The following is a 27,184-nucleotide window of genomic DNA, read 5'->3' as shown; positions in this document are numbered from 1 at the left end:
ACAAGTAATGCTGCTGTGAGGGTGTCTCAGAGAGTCTTACTTTAATATGCATGCATATCCACACTTTCCAATTAGAGACAGCAGCAGATAACCTTTGAGCTCGATTAAGGCTCTTAATCATATCCTTAACACCTCAATATACACAGAGACCGCAAATGACGAATGTTCAGTCGACTTTTCGTAAAGGAGTATGCTTTGCATATAATGATTCCCAATGCAAATTTTTATCGAACTGCAGATATAATGCTCATCCGGCATCCCCCTGTTTTAGAAAATCAGCTAACACATCTCAGTCAAGAGACAATAATTCAAAGGGCATTGACGCCAGTGAGATTGGCAAAAATGCTGTTCTGGTTAGATCAGTATCCAGACCGCAAGATGGCGGACCTTCTTTATGAAGGATTTAAGTTTGGTTTTAGTCCCTGCCTTTGTAGGGCAAGGTTGTCTTCTGGTAAAATTTACTTTCCATTCTTGCACACCCTTGATATAGTCAGAGTAAAAATTTCTAAGGAGTTAAGGAAGGCAGAATTGCTGGATTTTTCCAACAGTGCAAGACTCATGGTGACAGCTGCTGTAGCTGGTGGTATCTCCAACAATTAATCTGGTTACCAGATCCCACAACTTGCTCAGTAAGCATTGCAAAATATAATCTCATATATATATAGTAACAGAGCTTTACAAGTTCTCTGAATCTAAACTTACAGGCTAGCATATAATTCTACATGAAAAAAAAAAATCAGTTTTAAGAAACAAGAAAAAGCAAGTAAAAAAGTAAGTCAATTTTATATTTAAAGGGGAGTTACACTCAAAAGTGGAACTTCCACTAGTTGTACTCCTCCATCCTCCGGTACCACATTTGGCACCTTTCGGGGAGGAGGGGGGACAGGATATCTGTCTTTCACAGGTATGCTGTCCCCACTTCCGGGAGCCTCAGCCGCAGGTATTGACGTCACCGCCCAGGCTCCCTCCTCCTCCCTCCACCTTTCCCGGCCGCCGGGCCCGTAGCAGAGAGGAGCCGAGCCTCACGGGTTCCCTTACTCGCAATGGAGGCGGCATGCACCCGACAGCTTTAAGAGTATATTAAATAAGGGCATTAGCCAATGTATCCCATTGGGTAATAAATTTAAAAGAGCGAACACAAATCCTGGATGGCTTAACTCCAATGTAAAAATGCATATAAAAGCAAAGGAGAAGGCCTTCAAAAAATACAAGGTTGAGGGATCATCCTCAGCATTCAGACTTTATAAAGAATGCAATAAGAAATGTAAGGGTGCAATTAGGACGGCTAAGATAGAACATGAAAGACACATAGCGGAGGAGAGCAAAAAAAATCCCAAGAAATTCTTTAAGTATGTAAACAGTAAAAAAGGGAGGACAGACCATATTGGCCCCATAAAGAACGAGGAAGGACATCTGGTTACAAAGGATGGGGAGATGGCAAAGGCATTGAATTTATTCTTCTCAGTCTTCACGAGTGAATCGGGGGGCTTCAATAACCAAAACTGCAGTGTTTATCCTCATGACACAACACAGGAAGCACCTCCATGGTTAACAGAGGACGGAATTAAAATTAGACTTGAGAAACTTAACATTAATAAATCACCGGGACCAGATGGCTTGCATCCGAGGGTACTTAGGGAACTCAGTCAGGTGATTGCCAGACCGTTGTTCCTAATTTTTACAGACAGTCTATTGACTGGAATGGTACCAGCTGATTGGAGAAAAGCCAATGTAGCACCAATATTTAAAAAGGGCCCAAAAAACATCCCTGGGAATTACAGACCAGTTAGCCTAACATCAATAGTATGTAAAATCTTGGAGGGGATGATAAGGGACTATATACAAGATTTTAGTAATAAGAACGATATCATTAGCAGTAATCAGCATGGATTCATGAAGAATCGTTCTTGCCAAACCAATCTTTTAACCTTCTATGAGGAGGTGAGTTGCCATCTAGATAAAGGACGGCCCGTAGACGTGGTGTATCTGGATTTTGCAAAAGCATTTGACACAGTTCCCCATAAACGTTTACTGTACAAAATAGGGTCCGTTGGCATGGACCATAGGGTGAGTACCTGGATTGAAAACTGGCTACAAGGGCGTGTTCAGAGGGTGGTGATAAATGGGGAGTACTCAGAATGGTCAGGGGTGGGTAGTGGGGTTCCCCAGGGTTCTGTGCTGGGACCAATCCTATTTAATTTGTTTATAAACGATCTGGAGGATGGGATAAACAGTTCAATCTCTGTATTTGCAGACGATACTAAGCTAAGTAGGGCAATAACTTCTCCGCAGGATGTGGAAATCTTGCAAAAAGACCTGAACAAATTAATGGGGTGGGCGACTACATGGCAAATGAGGTTCAATGTAGAAAAATGTAAAATAATGCAATTGGGTGGCAAAAATATGAATGCAATCTATACACTGGGGGGAGAACCTCTGGGGGAATCTAGGATGGAAAAGGACCTGGGGGTCCTAGTAGATGATAGGCTCAGCAATGGCATGCAATGCCAAGCTGCTGCTAATAAGGCAAACAGAATATTGGCATGTATTAAAAGGGGGATCAACTCCAGAGATAAAACGATAATTCTCCCGCTCTACAAGACTTTGGTCCGGCCGCACCTGGAGTATGCTGTCCAGTTCTGGGCACCAGTCCTCAGGAAGGATGTACTGGAAATGGAGCGAGTACAAAGAAGGGCAACAAAGCTAATAAAGGGTCTGGAGGATCTTAGTTATGAGGAAAGGTTGCGAGCGTTGAACTTATTCTCTCTGGAGAAGAGACGCTTGAGAGGGGATATGATTTCAATTTACAAATACTGTACTGGTGACCCCACAATAGGGATAAAACTTTTTCGCAGAAGAGAGTTTAATAAGACTCGGGGCCACTCATTACAATTAGAAGAAAAGAGGTTTAACCTTAAACTACGTAGAGGGTTCTTTACTGTAAGAGCGATAAGGATGTGGAATTCCCTTCTACAGGCGGTGGTCTCAGCGGGGAGCATTGATAGCTTCAAGAAACTATTAGATAATCACCTGAATGACCGCAACATACAGGGATATGTAAGGTAATACTGACACATAATCACACACATAGGTTGGACTTGATGGACGTGTGTCTTTTTTCAACCTCACCTACTATGTAACTATGTACCTACTATGTAACTATGTAGCTGATGGAAACATCAGCTGCGGTGCCGACATCGCTGGACTCCAGAACAGGTAAGTGTCCGATTATTAAAAGTCAGCAGCTTCAGTATGTGTAGCTGCTGGCTTTTAATTTTTACAGCGGTGGGCGGACCTCCACATTAAATCAAACCAGTCTGGCAATAAATAAGTGAACCTCTTTCGCTGATAAATTCTTTGTTTATCTGAAAGTTGCTGGACTGTCAATGGCCTTGCCTTAACTATTTCTATTTTCTATGTATTGTGTGAGGTTAGGAAGCTGGAAGGCGGCAACTCCCCCTAATACTTCCCACCTAAAATGTCAGCCTTAGGCAAAATAACTAAAGTTAAAAAAGGGGAAATGATTAATATTTCATAAGTAAGTCTGCAAAGCAAAGTTACAATAATTAAAGGCTGACTTTTCTGATTATTGCATAAACACAATACTGACAGGTTAACTGAAATTTAAAATACAGAATGCACTTAAACTAAAATAAATGATCAAAACGAATGAACTATAGGAGAAAGTTCACTTTCAAAACCGATTTGCATAGCAGCTGGGACCTCATTATCAATGTCTTTGCAATTGTTTTAATTGGTTGGGTACTGCATACTCTCCTTTCACCCCCTCTGGGTCCAAACTCCTAGATCCTAAATGCTAAAAAGAGTAAAGAAAGATTTGCCCTACCCTTTCAGAGTCCTAGATGTACTGAAAACAATGAGTAAATTGCCTCTTTTAGTATCTCTACCTCTAGCAGTGTGCCTTGTATGGCTAAGATGCCTAATCCCTTTCTAGTGATGCTAAGGCTAACCAGGTGAATGAGACTGGAAGCAGTTCCCTGTGTATATATATATATATAAATATATAATATCTTTCCAATAATATTTTTTTCAATATTTAGGGCTTTGGACTACTTCCATGTCATGACCTATGATCTGCATGGCTCATGGGAAGGTTACACTGGAGAAAACAGCCCCTTTTATTCTAACCCCTCTGCCACTGGTGCAAACTCTTACCTGAATGTGGTAAGTATTCATCAGACAATAATGCTAATATACTAAAACAGTTGAGAATATAAACCTTACAATTTGTGAATGTTCAATTCAATTATCCAATCATTGGAAAAGCATCTGTGGTAAACTGAGTATTTAAAATGACCAGGAATTTGCTTTTCATATGATTGGATAATTGAAGTAAATAATCAAACTTATATTTATGAGTGAAGATTTTCTACTTTTTTGGTAAATCACCCTTTATGTCAATAATGATGCTGAGGTTATAAATGCAAGTGCATATCATCTGACCAAATTTAATATGTATCTGTAAAGAACATATCACAAAATAATAGCTATCTATAGTAACTAAAGTTACAACTGTATTTACGTGCATAAGCACATATACACAGTCTATTATTTCTTCTGCTTGCAGGATTATGTTATGAACTACTGATTGAACAATGGTGCACCAGCTTCAAAACTCATTGTTGGCTTCCCAACCTATGGACACACCTTCATTCTGAGCAATCCATCAAACACTGCTATTGGTGCCCCTACTTCTGGAGCTGGCCCTGCTGGGACCTTACACCAGACAATCTGGATTCTGGGAATATGTGGTTTTTCCTAGGTGAAAAAAATCCCTCCTATACTAGGTCAACCCCCACTGCGCCTTGGATAATTAGCTCTAATGGTCTTACTCACCTGGTTAAGAATTCCTACCTAAAGCTGCCACTTATTGTAAAACAAACAGTGTATAAGAGATTTAAATCCGTGCTGTGTGATCAGTGCAAAAACCACACGTGACAAATTAGATTGTGGCGCTATTACTAATGAATCTGTTCCACCTCCTGTGGTGAAAAAATTAAAATCTAACGAACACCTCTAAGCCGGTGCTTATCTACATATAGTGCAAAAATTGAATAGATGTGTACAATAGTACTATAATGAAAATATACTATTGATGAATCCGCATCAAAAAAAATATTATATATATAAACAATATATATGAACACCACAAAAATAAATACAAAACGTGACTTGGTGTCAATATTACTCAGATGCTGTTATAATAAAATCCTCATGCAATGATTGCCCAAAGATAATAGCCCATAAGATGGCGATCCGTGAGCATCACCACACACTTCTACATAAAAGTGAATATATAAATAATAAAGTCTCTTAAATAACACACAAATGTGCCAACAAGTGTCCAAAATAGTGCTCGAAAAGCAATATAAACTAGTGCATCAGTAAGTTCCTCTATTTTAGGAGTGTAGATTCTTCTAGTGCAATCTTCCACCACACCTCTGTGTTCACTGACTACTCTCCCTATGGACAGCCACTCACCAGCTCCTCATGCCTCTACTTTCGTATGAGGCTAAAAGGCATAGATGACTGCTGCTGACGGCAAGGGTTAAACTCTTATCCATCCGGAAGATCGTTCCATATAGAAACAAAAAAACTCCCAATAGTGTAATACTGTAAAACACTTTAATAATTCACACTGCAAATACCACTTCAACAGTTTCACTCACATTGTGTAAAAAATAAAAAAACACAGCAAACTCCACAGCAATCTGTCCAGTGTAGTATTAACCAGCTGCTAAGATCAATCTCCTAGGGGGTATGCGGTCACGGCAGACCCTCTAAAAGCCAGCGTACAAGAAATATCTCTCACCCTCTCCCCGCCTGCTTCTTGGATGAGTATAGCCGTCTCCCCCACTCAGTAAACCGTGCAGCTAACTTTCTCCTGTCACTTGTACGTGGTGTTATCCTTCATACGGCCACGCCCCCGACATGTTTCGATACGCCTGTACCTTAATCATGGGATAGGCCGCTCTAGACACCCATCATTCCCTATATTCCCTCCTCTCGCCAACCGAATGAGGAGTCCCAGTGCGCATGCGCACCTATTTACTCAGCGTCTGCGCCTTACGAGTGTCCCCGTGAGCGCAAACCCCCGCCAATCGTGACAACAGAACATGACTTGCTGCTGTCTCTCCTAAAGCTGTCAAAACAATCTCCCCCCCTCATTTTACCACTACTTGTATAGCGATATCCCGGGGTGGTGGTGCATACAACAGCGCTCTTTAACCCTGACATGTCATTTGTGAAACCGACACTGTGCTTTACACCTGTTAGAGCGGTTTGTACATATAAAATCATACATTAACCTTGACACCTCAATGCTTATCAGTGTAAATGATATAAATATCCACACAATAAAATATGTTAAAACAACCTCCTAAGCATGGTTACAATCAGGGACTCTATCTAATTTCGAACTCACTATATTCTGTATAATTAAAAAAATTTAAATTAAAAATGCGGAAGTGGCTAAATAATATCATTTAAATCACCAGACCTCAACTTTCAATAGAGAATGGTCATTATTTAATTTTAAAAAAATATTATAAAATGTTTATAAAAAAATCTGTCAATAATTCTGTTACTAAATGAAACAGTAGATCATTTTGTTATCATCCCTTATTGTTTAAACTTCACAGGCATAATAACCTATATGAAATCCATAAAAATAGCCCTCCATTCATAGCAACGTAAGGGCATATGTGGAATAGGGAACTATGTATTCTACCTATCAATAGAATCTGTCTAAAAATCATTTTAAATGTTTTTTAAATGATTTTTAGACAGATTCTATTGATAGGTAGAATATATAGTTCCCTATTCCACATATGCCCTTACGTTGCTATGAATGGAGGGCTATTTTTATGGATTTCATATAGGTTATTATGCCTTTGAAGTTTAAACAATAAGGGATGATAACAAAATGATCTACTGTTTCATTATAGTAACAGAATTATTGTTAGATTTTTTTATAAACGTTTTATAATATTTTTTTAAAATTAAATAATGACCATTCTCTATTGAAAGTTGAGGTCTGGTGATTTAAATGATATTATTTAGCCACTTCCGCATTTTTAATTTTAATTTTTTTAATTATACAGAATATAGTGAGTTCGAAATTAGATAGAGTCCCTGATTGTAACCATGCTTAGGAAGTTGTTTCAACATATTTTATTGTGTGGATATTTATATCATTTACACTGATAAGCATTGAAGTGTCAAGGTTAATGTATGATTTTATATGTACAAAACGCTCTAACAGGTGTAAAGCACAGTGTCGGTTTCACAAATGACATGTCAGGGTTAAAGAGCGCTGTTGTATGCACCACCACCCCGGGATATCGCTATACAAGTAGTGGTAAAATGAGGGGGGGAGATTGTTTTGACAGCTTTAGGAGAGACAACAGCAAGTCATGTTCTGTTGTCACGATTGGCGGGGGTTTGCGCTCACGGGGACACTCGTAAGGCGCAGACGCCGAGTAAATAGGTGCGCATGCGCACTGGGACTCCTCATTCGATTGGCGAGAGGAGGGTATATAAGGAATGATGGGTGTCTAGAGCGGCCTATCCCATGATTAAGGTACAGGCGTATCGAAACATGTCGGGGGCGTGGCCGTATGAAGGATAACACCACGTACAAGTGACAGGAGAAAGTTAGCTGCACGGTTTACCGAGTGGGGGAGACGGCTATACTCATCCAAGAAGCAGGCGGGGAGAGGGTGAGAGATACTTCTTGTACGCTGGCTTTTAGAGGGTCTGCCGTGACCGCATACCCCCTAGGAGATTGATCTTAGCAGCTGGTTAATACTACACTGGACAGATTGCTGTGGAGTTTGCTGTGTTTTTTTATTTTTTACACAATGTGAGTGAAACTGTTGAAGTGGTATTTGCAGTGTGAATTATTAAAGTGTTTTACAGTATTACACTATTGGGAGTTTTTTTGTTTCTATATGGAACGATCTTCCGGATGGATAAGAGTTTAACCCTTGCCGTCAGCAGCAGTCATCTATGCCTTTTAGCCTCATACGAAAGTAGAGGCATGAGGAGCTGGTGAGTGGCTGTCCATAGGGAGAGTGGTCACTGAACACAGAGGTGTGGTGGAAGATTGCACTAGAAGAATCTACACTCCTAAAATAGAGGAACTTACTGATGCACTAGTTTATATTGCTTTTCGAGCACTATTTTGGACACTTGTTGGCACATTTGTGTGTTATTTAAGAGACTTTATTATTTATATATTCACTTTTATGTAGAAGTGTGTGGTGATGCTCACGGATCGCCATCTTATGGGTTATTATCTTTGGGCAATCATTGCATGAGGATTTTATTATAACAGCATCTGAGTAATATTGACACCAAGTCACGTTTTGTATTTATTTTTGTGGTGTTCATATATATTGTTTATATATATAATATTTTTTTTGATGCGGATTCATCAATAGTATATTTTCATTATAGTACTATTGTACACATCTATTCAATTTTTGCACTATATGTAGATAAGCACCGGCTTAGAGGTGTTCGTTAGATTTGAATTTTTTCACCACAGGAGGTGGAACAGATTCATTAGTAATAGCGCCACGATCTAATTTGTCACGTGTGGTTTTTGCACTGATCACACAGCACGGATTTAAATCTCATATACACAATCTGGATTCTGGGCCTATTATGAAGTAAGATTACAAGGTTATTTTGCAGGAGACTACATTTTAGAGATATTTACCTATGGCAGGGCATTACTAAAAGTATCCTTTAATGCCTGATTTAATACATAATATTTACAGTAAATTATGCATTACACTGGTAGTACCACATCAGTGTTCCTACTAATTAAGTAATATTATGTATTATGTAGAACATTATGTAGTGATAATTTATATTCTCCATTCAATAAATTCCATAGACTGAATATAGCCACTTTGAATGGAAATGAATGGATCACTGAGCCTTTTGTTGTGATCTAAAGAATAGATATGAATATTTGACATTTTTCTTTGAATTCCCTTAGATCTGTACTTTCCTGAAGAATGGAGCTACCAGTCAGTGGTCTTCTGCTGAAGATGTTCCTTTTGCCTACCAAGGAAATGAGTGGTTGGGATACGATAACCAGAAGAGCTTCCAGATAAAGGTACTTTTGTTATACAATTAAATAGAAAAAGCCAAAACACAGAAACAGAGCCTTACACAACTTTTCATTCTTTTACCTACAGGCTGAATGGCTGGTGAAGAACAACTTTGCTGGTGCAATGGTTTGGGCAATTGATCTGGATGATTTTACTGGTACTTTCTGTAACCAGGGCAAATATCCTCTGATCAGCACCTTGAACCAAGCTCTTGGAATACAAGCTTCTGGTGAGTCATACGTTTAGTTCATACAGTATCTGCAGTATATCATTTTAACTGCTGGAGTGTTTTTAAAAGTGTTTCTGTGTACAGTAATTGCATAGCCTCTTACTTCAATAATTGTAAAAAATTGAGCTAAAGCACATTCTGATATTCTTCTATCTTCATTTACAGGTGGCACACCTCCCTCTTCTCCCATTGCCCCAATCACAGCTGCCCCAGCAACCCAGCAACCCAGTGGAGGAAGCTCTGGAGGGAGCTCTGGCAGCAGCTCTGGTAGTAGCTCAGGAGGCAGTGGGTTCTGTGCTGGGAAAGCAAGCGGCCTCTACCCAGTGGCTGGCAATAAAAATGCTTTCTGGCATTGCTTAAATGGTGTCACCTACCAACAAAATTGCCAGGCTGGCCTCATTTTTGACCCAAGCTGTGAGTGCTGCAACTGGGCATAATCAGATTCTTCTACAGTACAAAATGCTAGTGTATTTACTACTCAAGTTACATGGAGACCACAAAACTTCAGTGCTACAATAAATAAAGTATTTAGCATATTCAAACTTGTCAGTGTGTTATTGTCAACTGTATAACATAATGTAGCTTATACTGTAATCACTGCTTAATAGGTTTCTACCTACCTATAGGAATCTTCATACAGTGTTGAGAGTCAGTTTTAAAATAAGGTGATAAGACATGCTACAAAAAGTACCATTGTTCAAATACCTAAACAGAGAATTTTTAGGCAAACTTGCTTGGGCTACACATGCTTGGACTACACAGCTGCTATCCTAATAGAATGTGGTCTATCAGTCTAGAACATGACGTTATTCACTCATTGCTTCTGCAGGAGCTGTATTCCCAAACACCAGCCTGGGCAGTGCAGACAGGCACACAAATCGCTAGTGTATGAGCACAATGAGCACAATGGTAAAAATCAAAGCTCATACAGTACAGCAAGACACAGGTAGAAAGAGAAGAAAAGAAAAGAGAAAATAATAAAGAGCAAACACCCACACCAGGACCCCCCCAAAGACCAGAGTCACCGTCCACACAGGGCGTCACCAAATTAGTAAGACTTCAGGCTGAAGGGGATTCTAACAGATCCCACAATTCCCAAACCCGGTTATGGGCATCGAGAGTGTGTTTATTGAAGCGGTCAAGCTTTCCATCCATTTCACTGAAAAAGCAGTTTTACTTACCTGATTCATGTTTCGCTTTGGTGCTTTCCTCTTCTTCACTGTGATCTGGCAGTGGACTGTTCTTTTTTATCCTCATGTCCAAAGCAGGGCTATCGTCCCTGCATTGTACATGATGATGTCAGAGGACCTGCAACTGCTGGTGTGTAGGGGAGAAGAGGCTGCTGACAACGATCTATCAGAATTAATAGAACCTATAGGAGCTGAAGATCAGTTAAATATAGCTGCTTTTCCTGGTCCCCTAGACCTAAAGGAGCATTTAACCCTTGCAGTGAGGCTGGGATGAACTTTTACTTTCCTCGGAATTCAGCTTTAAAAATATTAAACTAGTCAATTATATTCCGTGCATTTAGAAACATATCTAGATCTTCTGAGTTGACTAGAACTAGCTCCTGAGTTTATTCCACATTTTCACAGCTCATATTGTAAAGAAGCCTTTGCTTATGAAGGTTAAACCTCTTTTCCTCCAGACAAAAAGAGTACCCCCTTGTCCATTGTATTGACCTGAAAGTGAATAACTCCACACCAAGTTCACCATATGGATGTCTCTTCTCATTTCAGCTAATCTTTCCTCATAGCTGAACTCCTCCATGCCTCTTACCAGTTTGGTTGTCCTTCTCTGCACTTTCTCCAGTTCACCATCATTCTTGCCAGACCAATCTATTAACCTTCTTTGAGGAGGTGAGCTGCCATCTAGATAAAGGAAGGCCTGTAGACATGGTGTATCTGGATTTTGCAAAGGCATTTGATACAGTTCCCCATAAACGTTTACTGCACAAATTAAGGTCTGTCGGCATAGACCAAAGGAAGAGTACATGGATTGAAAACTGGCTACAGGGGCGAGTTCAGAGGGTAGTGATAAATGGGGAGTACTCGGAATGGCGTGGTGTGGAATGTGGGGTCCCCCAGGGTTTTGTCCTGGGACCAATCCATTTTAATTTACTTGTAAATGATCTGGAGGATGGGATAAACAGCTCAATCTTAATATTTGTGGACGATACTAAGCTAAGCAGGGCAATAACTTCTACGCAGTATGTAGAAACCTTGTAAGAAGATCTAAACAAATTAATGGGGTGGGCAGCCACATGGCAAATGAGGTTTAATGTTGAAAAATGTAAAATACAGGCATACCCCACTTTGAAGTATGCAATGGGGTTTATTTACTAAAGCTGAAAATTGCAAAATCAGGCTTCCTTCTGCATGGAAACCAATGAGTTTTTAACCACAGATTGTTCAATTAAGCTTTGGTAATAAAACCTGGAAGCTCACTGGTTTCTATGCAGAAGTGAGCCTGATTTTGCACTTTCCAGCAGTAAATAAACCTCATTGTGTACTTAAAAGTGGGGTATGCCTGTAATGCATTTGGGTGCCAAAAATATGATGCAATTTACTCGCTAGGGGGAGAACCTCTGGGGAAATCTAGGATGGAAAAGGACCTGGGGGTCCTAGTAGATGACAGGCTCAGCAATGGCATGCAATGCCAGGCTGCTGCGAGCAAGGCCAACAGAATATTGGCATGCATTGAAAAAAAATGGGGAAAAGAAACCGAACAGTCATAAATATAATTTCATAAGTATGACAACAAATGTGTCATAATTGCTTAAAAACAAAATATTAATAAATTAAAATATAATAATAAACATAGTGAAAATTAGATAAATGACATGATATTCAGAAAGCATTTTTGCATAGAATGAATGAGCCCCTAGCGCTGATGCGGGGCTCCATGGGACAGTACAGAGGGTGGTAGTATGTTCCACTGTTTCTCCCCCTCCGTTTTTGCTGTTTGGATTGCCCCAGGTGATGGCAGATTGCAGAGTGGCATGGCAACGGTTTCCGATTGGCTGAATCAGGCGGGTTTGAGCCGGGCTGTGGTTATAAAAGCTGGCAGCTTTCCCGCTCTGTTCCCCGCCTGAGGAGACCCGCTGAAGACGGACCCCCTGCGCTCCAGACAGCGTTATCTGAAGGATGGAAGAGCTGCTGCGCCGTCTTGTCCACAAAGCTGAGAGGGGCGGAGTGGTTAAGGCGGTGCTTGGAGGAGGAAGCAGTCCCGTTGGCGTCAGCTTCGGCTGATTTAGGGCAAGCTCAGTCTGTGCCCACTGAAGTAATTTAAATGACAGTCAACCAGCTCCCCTGCTGGCCAGAAGAGAGGTCGCAAAGGTAACAAGGGAAAGATGTTGAGAAGGGAAGATTCTCCCTCTTCCCCTGTGAAAGAAAATATGAAACAGGTAAGGTCACGCTCCTTAAACAGAGCCAGAATGGAATCACCTCAGATAGCTTCTGAGGGCATATCCTTGTGAGGTGCAAACATCTGGGCAGCCTGTTAGCGTGGACCATAATTCTGGTGAGAGAAATGATTTACATTTAATAGAATGAGGTAAAGTAGTTGGTTCTTTAGCCCATGTACTTGCTAAAATGGGTGAACCTATTAATATTGGTATTGTTGGTAATGTATGGAGTGACGGTGGCTCAAGTAGTTTAACTGTATCAGATAATGCTGTTTTTCACAGGGTAACCCCACCACGTCGGGGGTTACCTGTTAATAATACCAATATTGTTCCCTCTATGCCTCTTTCTGTTTATAATCCTACATTTTCCTTACCTGTTAAAACTCTGGTTTCTGAATCCTGTTTTAAAGAGGCTCTCCCCTGCGAATTATCTCCTCTGGGATATCATTTATCCACTGCTGTTAAAGAAAAATATGGCATGGAGAATTCATAGATATTTTATCATTGCTCCCGTCATCTAAGGAATTTCTGTTGAAATCTGATAAAAGAATGGATGACAGGTCTGAGGAGGATAGGGGGAGGGTAATTCTCCGATTTTCGGAACTGGCTTCAGGCCTTTTGTATTTTTGCTTCTGTTATGGACGAACGTTTTCCTGATGAATGCTCAGGATTGTTTCAGCACTGGGATATAGTGGCGGAGGCATACCGCCACTTTGGTGCCATTTCATGGTTCAATTATGTTGAGAGTAGGGATGAGCTTCGTGTTCGAGTCGAACCCATGTTCGACTCGAACATCGGCTGTTCGATCGTTTGTCGAATTGCGAACGTTATGGGCCGTTCGCGCCAAATTCGTGTGGCGCGTCACGGCCCATAATTCACTGCGGCATCGCAGTGCATTGCTGGCTGATGATTGGCCAAGCATGCACTATGACCCGCATGCTTGGCCAATCACAGCGCCGTCAGTAGAGAGAGCCGTAACTGGCCAAAGCCAAGGAGGCTTTTTTTTTGTATGTACATATGACCTCGGTGGTGTGGATGTGTCATTGCCATCATCCCATATAATAATTTATAAATTTTTGGGACCTCTAAAGGGATTTTTAAGGCAATGAATTGTAGATTGAAAATTAGATTGTAAAAAATCAATTTATTAATATAAGTCAAAATTAAAAAGATACAAAATCATACTAAATCGAAATTAAAGAAATACACAATAATCACAGTATAAACATATAAATGAATAATGACAATTCAAATTTGGATCAGATTGTAATTTGAACTGAGTAACAATGATTCCATAAAAGAGAAGTGTGGGAGAAAAAGTGATGTGTCTCACTACCCCTTGAGGTCACCAGAGGTGACAACCGTGGTGTGGAGTAGTGGAATTCCAACGCGTTTCAACATACATATTTCATAAGTCTTCTTCAGGGAAATACATCACAGTCTAGAAAACCAAAAATCATATTGTTACAATCAAAAAGTGTATGTAGATGTGTATATCCTCCATCAAAGTGAGAATATCACAAACACTCACGTCCTCCCAAGGCATCTCAAAATTTAGTGCGATCACTCAAGTTAAGACAAGGGGTCCCACGCCTCAGGTTGTTGGTACTGTCCCATAACTCTACAAGACGACTGGATACTGAAAAGATCCCAGTGTTAGGCGTTTTGCAGCATAGAATGGCTGTCTGGAAAAATAGGGCAAATTAATATCGGATGGCGAGAGGAGCAGAGAGGGAGGGAGAAAGAAAAAGAAAAAAGGAAAAGAAAAAGAAGGGGAAGAAAGAGAAAAGAAAAGGAGAAAAACAGGGAAGAAGACAGAGAAAGAGAGAGAGAGAGTAAAAAGAGAGGGAGAGAAAGAGAGAGAGAAAAAAAAAAGGGAGAGAGAGAGAGAGAGAGAGAGAAGGAGAGAGAGAGAGAAAGAAAGAGAGAAGCAAAGAAAGAGAAAAAGAAAGAGCCAAGGAGGCTTTGGCCAATTATGGCTCAGGGGATTTAGTACACGCCCCACACTATATAAGGCCGCCTGCACGGCGGCCCTGTGTAGTGTGTGTTCCGGCGTTCATTGAGAGAGAGAGAGACAGACAGTGACATTTGATTTGAGTTAGATAGATTAGGCAGAACAGTCAGTCAGTTAGCTGCACTTACAGTGTATTGTGTATATATATGCATCCCAGGTGTTGCATATATATATATATATATACACTGTATTCAGTTTAGCTAGATCCGTTCTTGTTATCTTCCTACTGACAGGCAGGCTTGTCTTTTTACAGTATTTACAGCTACCTGAAGAAAATTACTGGTGTTCCTTTGATCCTATTAGTACCACAGTCAGGCAGCTAGACTATTTACAGTTAGTGCAGTGCATCCTGCTCACAGTGTTCAGCTAGATCCGTTCCTGTTATCTTCTTACTGACAGGCAGGCTTGTCTTGTTACAGTATATACAGCTACCTGAAGAAAATTACTGGTGTTCTTTTGATCCTATTAGTACCACAGTCAGGCAGCTAGACTATTTACAGTTAGTGCAGTGCGTCCTGCTCACAGTGTTCAGCTAAACCTACAAGTTAGTGCGGTGCGTCCTGCTCACAGTGTTCAGCTAAACCTACAAGTTAGTGTGGTGCGTCCTGCTCACAGTGTTCAGCTAAACCTACAAGTTAGTGTGGTGCGTCCACCTCACAGTGTTCAGCTAAACCTACAAGATAGTGCAGTGCGTTCTGCTCACAGTGTTCAGCTAGATCCGTTCCTGTTATCTTCTTACTGACAAGCAGGCTTGTCTTGTTACAGTATATACAGCTACCTGAAGAAAATTACTGGTGTTCTTTTGATCCTATTAGTACCACAGTCAGGCAGCTAGACTATTTACAGTTAGTGCAGTGTGTCCTGCTCACAGTGTTCAGCTAAACCTACAAGTTAGTGTGGTGCGTCCACCTCACAGTGTTCAGCTAAACTTACAAGTTAGTGCAGTGCGTCCTGCTCACAGTGTTCAGCTAGATCCGTTCCTGTTATCTTCTTACTGACAGGCAGGCTTGTCTTGTTACAGTACATACAGCTAACTGAAGAAAATTACTGGTGTTCTTTTGATCCTATTAGTACCACAGTCAGGCAGCTAGACTATTTACAGTTAGTGCAGTGCGTCCTGCTCACAGTGTTCAGCTAAACCTACAAGTTAGTAGGGTGCGTCCTGCTCACAGTGTTCAGCTAAACCTACAAGTTAATGTGGTGCGTCCACCTCACAGTGTTCAGCTAAACCTACAAGTTAGTGCAGTGCGTCCTGCTCACAGTGTTCAGCTAGATCCGTTCCTGTTATCTTCTTACTGACAGGCAGCCTTGTCTTGTTACAGTATATACAGCTACCTGAAGAAAATTGCTGGTGTTCTTTTGATCCTATTAGTACCACAGTCAGGCAGCTAGACTATTTACAGTTAGTGCAGTGCGTCCTGCTCACAGTGTTCAGCTAAACCTACAAGTTAGTGGGGTGCGTCCTGCTCACAGTGTTCAGCTAAACCTACAAGTTAGTGGGGTGCGTCCTGCTCACAGTGTTCAGCTAAACCTACAAGTTAGTGGGGTGCGTCCTGCTCACAGTGTTCAGCTAAACCTACAAGTTAGTGTGGTGCGTCCACCTCACAGTGTTCAGCTAAACCTACAAGTTAGTGCAGTGCGTTCTGCTCACAGTGTTCAGCTAGATCCGTTCCTGTTATCTTCTTACTGACAAGCAGGCTTGTCTTGTTACAGTATATACAGCTACCTGAAGAAAATTACTGGTGTTCTTTTTATCCTATTAGTACCACAGTCAGGCAGCTAGACTATTTACAGTTAGTGCAGTGTGTCCTGCTCACAGTGTTCAGCTAAACCTACAAGTTAGTGTGGTGCGTCCACCTCACAGTGTTCAGCTAAACTTACAAGTTAGTGCAGTGCGTCCTGCTCACAGTGTTCAGCTAGATCCGTTCCTGTTATCTTCTTACTGACAGGCAGGCTTGTCTTGTTACAGTACATACAGCTACCTGAAGAAAATTACTGGTGTTCTTTTGATCCTATTAGTACCACAGTCAGGCAGCTAGACTATTTACAGTTAGTGCAGTGCGTCCTGCTCACAGTGTTCAGCTAAACCTACAAGTTAGTAGGGTGCGTCCTGCTCACAGTGTTCAGCTAAACCTACAAGTTAGTGTGGTGCGTCCACCTCACAGTGTTCAGCTAAACCTACAAGTTAGTGCAGTGCGTCCTGCTCACAGTGTTCAGCTAGATCCGTTCCTGTTATCTTCTTACTGACAGGAAGCCTTGTCTTGTTACAGTATATACAGCTACCTGAAGAAAATTGCTGGTGTTCTTTTGATCCTATTAGTACCACAGTCAGGCAGCTAGACTATTTACAGTTAGTGCAGTGCGTCCTGCTCACAGTGTTCAGCTAAACCTACAAGTTAGTGGGGTGCGTCCTGCTCACAGTGTTCAGCTAAACCTACAAGTTAGTGTGGTGCGTCCACCTCACAGTGTTCAGCTAAACCTACAAGTTAGTGTGGTGCGTCCACCTCACAGTGTTCAGCTAAACCTACAAGTTAGTGGGGTGCATCCTGCTCACAGTGTTCAGCTAAACCTACAAGTTAGTGGGGTGCGTCCACCTCACAGTGTTCAGCTAAAGCTACCTGTAGAAGGTTGGTGGTGTTCTCATACTACAGGCAGGCAGTTGATTTTGCTAGCTGCAGTATCAGTACATATATATATATATATATATATACATATCCCAGCTTAGTGCAGCTACAGGCCATTAGTATGTCTGGAAGGCCAAGAAGGAGGAGAGGCAGACAGTCACAAGCCAATAAGAGAGGGCAAGCAGGCTCTGTGTCTAGTGCTGGTCGTGGAGACGGTGCATCCTCATCAGCACGTGGCCGTGGGACACGCTTGGGGCTTTTTTTCGGCAGCTGGCCGTGTTGAGCCGCAACATGCAGAAGACTTAGTCGAGTGGATGACCAAGCCGTCCTCATCCTCCTCATCCTCTCTCACCCATGCCCAGGGTACTTTGTCTGGCAAAGCAGCGGTCTCTTCCCTCGGCTCAATGTCATCAGTGACTCCTTCCCTAGCCCCACCATGTCCTCCTGAGGAGTCCCTCGAACTGTTTGACCACAGTGTTGGGTACATACTCCAGGAGGATGCCCAGCGTTTGGAAGGCTCTGATGATGATACTGAGCTCGATGAAGGCAGTAACATGAGCACGGACAGAGGGGGTGCCCAAGAAGGACAGCAATCTGGCAGTCATGCTCCCCCTGCTGCAGCATACTGCCAGGTTTGCTCCAGTGATGAGGAGGGAGGGGATGATGAGGTCACTGACTCAACGTGGGTGCCTGATAGGAGAGAGGAGGAGGAGGAGGAGGCGGCACATCACCAACGAGGCAGGATGCCCTCCAGGGGCCAGCCTAAGGGCAGCACATTGACTGCATCACACCCCAAAGCTCCACATGTGCAGGGCACCGCAGTCTCTGCGCGTTATTCAAAAAGTTCTTTGGTGTGGGCCTTTTTTGAGACGAGTGCATCAGATCGCACTGCTGCTATTTGCAACATATGTCTCAAGCGTATCTCGCGTGGCAAAAACATCTCCCGCTTGGGTACCACATGCTTGACCAGACATATGTTGACCTGCCATGCAGTTCGTTGGCAAGCGTATCTAAAAGACCCACACCAAAGAACAAAGAGGACCTCTCCTTGCTTCTCATCAGCTGAGATTTCCAAACCCACTATACCTTCAGTCCTCTCTGAGACCTGCACTGAGAGGAATGAAGGTGTAGAATTAGGTGTGTCACAGCCAAGTACTTGTGGGCAATCTGCTTTTGGTACACCAACGTCAGATTTTACCAGGCAAATTTCCCTGCCCCAGCTGCTGCACCGCCGAAAGAAGTTTGCTCCCAGCCATCCACATGCCCAGCGGTTGAATGCTAGCTTGGCAAAATTGCTAGCACTTCAACTGCTGCCTTTTCAGTTGGTAGACTCTGCCCCCTTCCGTGAGTTTGTGGAATGTGCGGTGCCTCAGTGGCAGGTACCTAAACGCCACTTTTTCTCACAGAAGGCGATTCCGGCTCTCTACCGGCATGTGGAAGGCAATGTCCATGCCTCGCTGGACAGGGCGGTCAGCGGTAAGGTGCATATTACCACTGACTCATGGTCCAGCAGGCATGGACAGGGACGTTACTTAAGTTTCACGGCGCATTGGGTGACTCTGCTGGCAGCTGGGAAGGATGCAGCACAAGGTGCAGTAGTGTTGGAGGTTGTTCCGCCACCACGCCTCCAAAATGCTAATGATTGTGACACACCTCTCTCCTCTACCCCCTCCTCTTCTTCTTCCTCCATGGCCTCTTCCTGTGCTTTGTCCTCGGAACCAGCGGTGCTCCGTAGCCATTCAAGGGGCTACGCAAGTACGCAGGCCAAAAGATGCCATGCGGTGCTTGAGCTGGTGTGCTTGGGGGACAGGAGCCACACTGGGGCAGAGGTTCTGTCAGCTCTGCAGGGGCAGGTTCAGAGGTGGTTGACGCCACGCCAACTTAAGGCAGGAATGGTGGTTTGCGACAATGGCACCAACCTCCTCTCTGCCCTCCGACAGGGACAAATGACCCATGTGCCCTGTTTGGCTCACGTCCTTAACTTGGTGGTGCAGCGGTTCTTGGGCAGGTACCCGGGCTTACAGGATGTCCTGAGGCAGGCCAGGAAAGTCTGTGTGCATTTCCGCCGGTCATATAATGCCAGTGCTCGGCTGGCGGACCTCCAAAAGGAGTTTAACCAGCCCAAGAACCGCCTGATCTGTGACATGCCCACCAGGTGGAACTCAACGTTGGCCATGCTGCAGCGGCTGCACATGCAGCAGAGGGCCATCAATGAGTACCTGTGCGACTATGGCACCAGGACAGGGTCAGGGGAGCTTGTTTTTTTTTCCCCACGCCAGTGGGCCATGATCAGGGATGCATGCACTGTCCTGTCACCATTTGAGGAGGCCACGAGGATGGTGAGCAGTGACAGTGCATGCATCAGTGACACTGTCCCCCTTGTCCACCTGTAGGAGCACACGCTGCGTGGAATAATGGACAGGACACTTGAGGCAGAACAGAGGCAGGAAGAGGAGGACTTCCTTAGCTCTCAAGGCCCCCTTTATCCAGACAGTGTTCCTGCATGCCGCCGATCACACAGGAAGAGGACGAGGAGGATGAGGAGGAGGAGGAGGAGGAAGATTGTGTCAGTATGGAGGTGGAGCCTGGCACTCAGCATCAGCAGCAGTCTTTAAGGGATCAGTCCCAAGAAACACATGGACTTGTACATGGCTGGGAGGAGGTGGCTGCGGACCATGTCGTCCTTAGTGACCCAGAGGACTCCGGACCGAATGCCTCAGCAAACCTACGCTGCATGGCCTCCCTGATCCTGCAAAGCCTGCGGAAGGATCCTCGTATTCGTGGTATCAAGGAGAAGGACCAATACTGGCTGGCAACCCTCCTTGATCCACGTTACAAGGGTAAGGTTGCGGACCTTATCTTGCCATCGCAGAGGGAGCAGAGGATGAAACATCTTCGGGAGGCCTTGCAGAAAGGTCTGTGCAACGCGTTCCCAGAGACTGGGAGGTTACAAACTCCTGTTTCTGGACAACGTGTTGCTGAGGCTTCGGTCAGTCAAAGAAGGAGTGGTGGAGAAGGTGGCCGTCTGACCGATGTGTTCAGACAATTTTTTGGTCCGCAGCCCCAAGGTATGATCGGTTCCAGCAACCATCGCCAGCGTCTGTTTTACATGGTGCAGGAATACCTAGGGGCAAGATCAGACTTGGACACCTTTCCCACCGAAAATCCTCTGGGTTACTGGGTCTTGAGGATGGATCACTTGCCAGAGCTTGCACAGTATGCAATTGAGCTACTGGCCTGTCCTGCATCCAGCGTTCTTTCGGAACGCACATTCAGTGCTGCTGGAGGCTTTGTAACCGATCACAGGGTGCGTCTGTCCACCGACTCGGTCGATCGACTGACCTTCATAAAAATGAATCAGTCTTGGATCACCACCATCTACCAAGCACCTGATGCTGATGTAACCGAATAATTTTTTTTGAAATCTCAGATCCCTTCAAAGACTGCCTATGCTGATGCTGAGTGACTATCCCTGAGTAATTATCCTCTTCCTCCTCAATCATCACGCTGATAGCTTGAAAGAACATTTTTGGTTCTGGGCGCCACCACCAATGCCTAAGGCACAATTTTTCAGCCCCTGTTTAACAGGGGCGTGTAATTACAATTTTTGATGCAATACTTTGCAGCAGGGCTCGTTCCTGCGTTCCAACTAGAGTGTCTGTGAGGGGTTGCAGTATTGTAGCACCAGCACCAGTGCCTAAGGCCCAATTTTTCTGCCCCTGTTTAACAGGGGCGTGTAATTACAATTTTTGATGCAATACTTTGCAGCAGGGCTCGTTCCTGCGTTCCAACTAGAGTGTCTGTGAGGGGTTGCAGTGTTGTGGCACCAGCACCAGTGCCTAAGGCCCAATTTTTCTGCCCCTGTTTAACAGGGGCGTGTAATTACAATTTTTGATGCAATACTTTGCAGCAGGGCTCGTTCCTGCGTTCCAACTAGAGTGTCTGTGAGGAGTTGCAGTGTTGTAGCACCAGCACCAGTGCCTAAGGCCCAATTTTTCTGCCCCTGTTTAACAGGGGCGTGTAATTATAATTTTTGATGCAATACTTTGCAGCAGGGCTCGTTCCTGCGTTCCAACTAGAGTGTCTGTGAGGGGTTGCAGTGTTGTGGCACCAGCACCACCACCACCACCACCACCAAAGGCCCAATTTTTCTGCCCCTGTTCAACAGGGGCATGTAATTACAATTCTTGATCTAATATTTCACAGCAGGGCCCATTTCTGCACTCACCAAGAGCGAGTGAGGACTTACAGTGTTGTGGCACCAGCACCACCACCACCACCAAAGGCCCAGTTTTTCTGCCCCTGTTCAACAGGGGCATGTAATTACAATTCTTGATCTAATATTTCACAGCAGGGCCCTGTGAGGGCTTACGTTGTTGTGGCCACAACAACACCTAAGGGCCAAATTTCTGCTGAGTATATAGGGCAGGCCCCTACTTTCAAACATCTAACTTACAAACGACTCCTACTTGCAAACGGAAGGAGACAACAGGAAGTGAGATGAAATCTACCCCTAGGAAGGGAAATTCTCTCCTGTAAGAGTTAATATGGGAAAAACATTTCTCCTTTCCACTGATGCTTTCCAATCCTTGTTCCAAAAAAAATTTTCAAAAAACATTTGTCATTGGGACAAAAAGTGAGGTGAAATCTTCTAAAGAGGAGGAAAGACAGCAAAACAAATGTCACAGGGGTGATAACCCTTCCCTATGTTTTCCAAAAAGCTTAAAAAGATTTTTTGGCTGGAGCTAAACACGTTAAAAATGTACCAGTTCAAAATGACAAACAGATTCTACTTAACAACAAACCTAAAGTCCCTGTCTTGTTTGCACCGCCTGTATACTGCTGTTCAGAGTATATAGGGCCTGGTGGCCCCACACCTTTCCTTATTTTAATTTGGGTGCGGGGTTCCCCTTAATATCCATACAAGACCCAAAGGGCCTGGTAATGGACTGGGGGGTACCCATGCCGTTTGTCTCACTGATTTTCATCCATATTGCCAGGACCCGACATTACATTAAACCCGCAAGCAGTTTTAAATGAGATTTTTTCCTTTAAAAATTACATTTGGTGCAGGGACTGTTCTAAACACGGGAAACACACGCCACTTTACAGGCATACTATAGACACCCCCCAGGTACGATATTTAAAGGAATATTTCACTTTTTTTTTTTTTTTTTACTTTAACCATCATTAAAGTCACTGCTCCCGAAAAAACGGCCGTTTTTAAAAGTTTTTTATGCATTGATACATGTCCCCTGGGGTAGGACCCGGGTCCCCAAACCCTTTTTAGGACAATACCTTGCAAATTAGCCTTTAAAATGAGCACTTTTGATTTCAAATGTTCGAGTCCCATAGACGTCAATGGGGTTCTAACGTTCGTGCAAATTTTCGGTCCGTTCGCAGGTTCTGGTGCAAACCGAACCGGGGGGTGTTCGGCTCATCCCTAGTTGACAGCTTTAGGCAAAAGCTCTCGATTCATCCACCCCTCCGCTGGGGGTAAAAGTTGTAAGGCTGTGGCTGAACTTGATGCTGCCACAAAGACCTCAATATACACAGAGACCGCAAATGGCGAATGTTCAGTCGACTTTTCGTAAAGGAGTATGCTTTGCATATAATGATTCCCAATGCAAATTTTTATCGAACTGCAGATATAAGCACAAATGCTCATCCGGCATCCCGCTGTTTTAGAAAATCAGCTAACACATCTCAGTCAAGAGACAATAATTCAAAGGGCATGGACGCCAGTGAGATTGGCAAAAATGCTGTTCTGGTTAGATCAGTATCCAGACCGCAAGATGGCGGACCTTCTTTATGAAGGATTTAAGTTTGGTTTTAGTCCCTGCCTTGTAGAGCAAGGTTGTCTTCTGGTAAAATTTACTTTCCATTCTTGCACACCCTTGATATAGTCAGAGTAAAAATTTCTAAGGAGTTAAGGAAGGCAGAATTGCTGGATTTTTCCAACAGAGCAAGACTCATGGTGACAGCTGCTGTAGCTGGTGGTATCTCCAACAATTAATCTGGTTACCAGATCCCACAACTTGCTCAGTAAGCATTGCAAAATATAATCTCATATATATAGTAACAGAGCTTTACAAGTTCTCTGAATCTAAACTTACAGGCTAGCATATAATTCTACATGAAAAAAAAAATCAGTTTTAAGAAACAAGAAAAAGCAAGTAAAAAAGTAAGTCAATTTTATATTTAAAGGGGAGTTACACTCAAAAGTGGAACTTCCACTCGTTGTACTCCTCCACCCTCCGGTACCACATTTGGCACCTTTCGGGGAGGAGGGGGGACAGGATATCTGTCTTTCACAGGTATGCTGTCCCCACTTCCGGGAGCCTCAGCCGCAGGTATTGACGTCACCGCCCAGGCTCCCTCCTCCTCCCTCCACCTTTCCCGGCCGCCGGGCCCGTAGCAGAGAGGAGCCGAGCCTCACGGGTTCCCTTACTCGCAATGGAGGCGGCATGCACCCGACAGCTGATGGAAACATCAGCTGCGGTGCCGACATCGCTGGACTCCAGAACAGGTAAGTGTCCGATTATTAAAAGTCAGCAGCTTCAGTATGTGTAGCTGCTAGCTTTTAATTTTTGCAGCGGTGGGCGGAACTCCACTTTAAATCAAACCAGTCTGGCAATAAATAAGTGAACCTCTTTCGCTGACAAATTCTTTGTTTATCTGAAAGTTGCTGGACTGTCAATGGCCTTGCCTTAACTATTTCTATTTTCTATGTATTGTGTGAGGTTAGGAAGCTGGAATGCGGCAACTCCCCCTAATATTTCCCACCTAAAATGTCAGCCTTAGGCAAAATAACTAAAGTTAAAAAAGGGGAAATGATTAATATTTCATAAGTAAGTCTGCAAAGCAAAGTTACAATAATTAAAGGCTGACTTTTCTGATTATTGCATAAACACAATACTGACAGGTTAACTGAAATTTAAAATACAGAATGCACTTAAACTAAAACAAATGATCAAAACGAATGAACTATAGGAGAAAGTTCACTTTCAAAACAGATTTGCATAGCAGCTGGGACCTCATTATCAATGTCTTGGCAATTGTTTTAATTGGTTGGGTACTGCATACTCTCCTTTTACCCCCTCTGGGTCCAAACTCCTAGATCCTAAATGCTAAAAAGAGTAAAGAAAGATTTGCCCTACCCTTTCAGAGTCCTAGATGTACTGACAACAATGAGTAAATTGCCTCTTTTAGTATCTCTACCTCTAGCAGTGTGCCTTGTATGGCTAAGATGCCTAATCCTTTTCTAGTGATGCTAAGGCTAACCAGGTGAATGAGACTGGAAGCAGTTCCCTGTGTATATATATAAATATATAATATCTTTCCAATAATATTTTTTCAATATTTAGGGCTTTGGACTACTTCCATGTCATGACCTATGATCTGCATGGCTCATGGGAAGGTTACACTGGAGAAAACAGCCCCTTTTATTCTAACCCCTCTGCCACTGGTGCAAACTCTTACCTAAATGTGGTAAGTATTCATCAGACAATAATGCTAATATACTAAAACAGTTGAGAATGTAAACCTTACAATTTGTGAATGTTCAATTCAATTATCCAATCATTGGAAAAGCATCTGTGGTAAACTGAGTATTTAAAATGACCAAGAATTTGCTTTTCACATGATTGGATAATTGAAGTGAATAATCATACTTATATTTATGAGTGAAGATTTTCTACTTTTTTGGTAAATCACCCTTTATGTCAATAATGATGCTGAGGTTATAAATGCAAGTACATATCATCTGACCAAATTTAATATGTATCTGTAAAGAACATATCACAAAATAATAGCTATCTATAGTAACTAAAGTTACAACTGTATTTACGTGCATAAGCACATATACACAGTCTATTATTTCTTCTGCTTGCAGGATTATGTTATGAACTACTGGTTGAACAATGGTGCACCAGCTTCAAAACTCATTGTTGGCTTCCCAACCTATGGACACACCTTCATTCTGAGCAATCCATCAAACACTGCCATTGGTGCCCCTACCTCTGGAGCTGGCCCTGCTGGACCTTACACCAGACAATCTGGATTCTGGGCCTATTATGAAGTAAGATTACAAGGTTATTTTGCAGGAGACTACATTTTAGAGATATTTACCTATTGCAGGGCATTACTAAAAGTATCCTTTAATGCCTGATTTAATACGTAATATTTACAGTAAATTATGCATTACACTGGTAGTACCACATCAGTGTTCCTACTAATTAAGTAATATTATGTATTATGTAGAACATTATGTAGTGTTAATTTATATTCTCCATTCAATAAATTCCATAGACTGAATATAGCCACTTTGAATGGGAATGAATGGATCACTGAGCCTTTTGTTGTGATCTAAAGAATAGATATGAATATTTGACATTTTTCTTTGAGTTCCCTTAGATCTGTACTTTCCTGAAGAATGGAGCTACCAGTCAGTGGTCTTCTGCTGAAGATGTTCCTTTTGCCTACCAAAGAAATGAGTGGTTGGGATACGATAACCAGAAGAGCTTCCAGATAAAGGTACTTTTGTTATACAATTAAATAGAAAAAGCCAAAACACAGAAACAGAGCCTTACACAACTTTTCATTCTTTTACCTACAGGCTGAATGGCTGGTGAAGAACAACTTTGCTGGTGCAATGGTTTGGGCAATTGATCTGGATGATTTTACTGGTACTTTCTGTAACCAGGGCAAATATCCTCTGATCAGCACCTTGAACCAAGCTCTTGGAATACAAGCTTCTGGTGAGTCATATGTTTAGTTCATACAGTATCTACAGTAAATAATTTTAACTGCTGGAGTGTTTTTAAAAGTGTTTCTGTGTACACTAATTGCATAGCCTCTTACTTCAATAATTGTAAAAAATTGAGCTAAAGCACATTCTGATATTCTTCTATCTTCATTTACAGCTTGCACACCTCCCTCTTCTCCCATTGCCCCAATCACAGCTGCCCCAGCAACCCAGCAACCCAGTGGAGGAAGCTCTGGAGGGAGCTCTAGCAGCAGCTCTGGTAGTAGCTCAGGAGGCAGTGGGTTCTGTGCTGGGAAAGCAAGCGGCCTCTACCCAGTGGCTGGCAATAAAAATGCTTTCTGGCATTGCTTAAATGGTGTCACCTACCAACAAAATTGCCAGGCTGCCCTCGTTTTTGACCCAAGCTGTGAGTGCTGCAACTGGGCATAATCAGATTCTTCTACAGTACAAAATGCTAGTGTATTTACTACTCAAGTTACATGGAGACCACAAAACTTCAGTGCTACAATAAATAAAGTATTTAGCATATTCAAACTTGTCAGTGTGTTATTGTCAACTGTATAACATAATGTAGCTTATACTGTAATCACTGCTTAATAGGTTTCTACCTACCTATAGGAATCTTCATACAGTGTTGAGAGTCAGTTTTAAAATAAGGTGATAAGACATGCTACAAAAAGTACCATTGTTCAAATACCTAAACAGAGAATTTTTAGGCAAACTTGCTTGGGCTACACATGCTTGGACTACACAGCTGCTATCCTAATAGAATGTGGTCTATCAGTCTAGAACATGACGTTATTCACTCATTGCTTCTGCAGGAGCTGTATTCCCAAATGCCAGCCTGGGCAGTGCAGACAGGCACACAAATCGCTAGTGTATGAGCACAATGAGCACAATGGTAAAAATCAAAGGGCATACAGTACAGCAAGACACAGGTAGAAAGAGAAGAAAAGAAAAGAGAAAATAATAAAGAGCAACCACCCACACCAGGACCC

At 42.7% G+C, this 27,184-nt stretch overlaps 2 protein-coding genes across 2 annotated transcripts; both read left to right on the top strand.

Annotated features, from left to right (window-relative positions):
- Positions 1-540: 540 nt before the first annotated feature.
- Positions 541-26,720, top strand: LOC141128580 (acidic mammalian chitinase-like). The gene is made up of 6 exons (XM_073615946.1): positions 541-629; positions 4,062-4,185; positions 25,314-25,499; positions 25,835-25,954; positions 26,037-26,178; positions 26,344-26,720. Exons 2-6 carry the CDS (start codon positions 4,084-4,086, stop codon positions 26,613-26,615), a joined length of 822 nt encoding a protein of 273 aa, XP_073472047.1. The 5' UTR covers positions 541-629; positions 4,062-4,083; the 3' UTR covers positions 26,616-26,720.
- LOC141129855 (acidic mammalian chitinase-like) lies at positions 8,658-9,917 on the top strand (the record flags this gene model as incomplete). The annotated part of the gene is made up of 4 exons (XM_073617908.1): positions 8,658-8,696; positions 9,032-9,151; positions 9,234-9,375; positions 9,541-9,917. Coding segments are annotated over 4 exons (573 nt in total), but the record flags the coding sequence as incomplete, so codon positions are not given.
- Positions 26,721-27,184: the final 464 nt, after the last annotated feature.

The sequence above is a fragment of the Aquarana catesbeiana genome, linkage group LG02, assembly GCF_042186555.1.
Source record: "Aquarana catesbeiana isolate 2022-GZ linkage group LG02, ASM4218655v1, whole genome shotgun sequence".
NCBI classification, from domain to species: Eukaryota; Metazoa; Chordata; class Amphibia; order Anura; family Ranidae; genus Aquarana; species Aquarana catesbeiana.
Note: the sequence above shows the minus strand (reverse complement) of the source record. Positions and strands in the feature narration are given on the sequence as shown.

Bases quoted from the DNA above. Each gene is read 5' to 3' on its own strand.
- LOC141128580 (XM_073615946.1), top strand. From the start codon at position 4,084: ATGACCTATGATCTGCATGGCTCATGGGAAGGTTACACTGGAGAAAAC. The intron at 25,500-25,834 runs GTAAGATTACAA...GAGTTCCCTTAG, and splicing joins GATTCTGGGCCTATTATGAA to ATCTGTACTTTCCTGAAGAA. The intron at 26,179-26,343 runs GTGAGTCATATG...CTTCATTTACAG, and splicing joins TCTTGGAATACAAGCTTCTG to CTTGCACACCTCCCTCTTCT.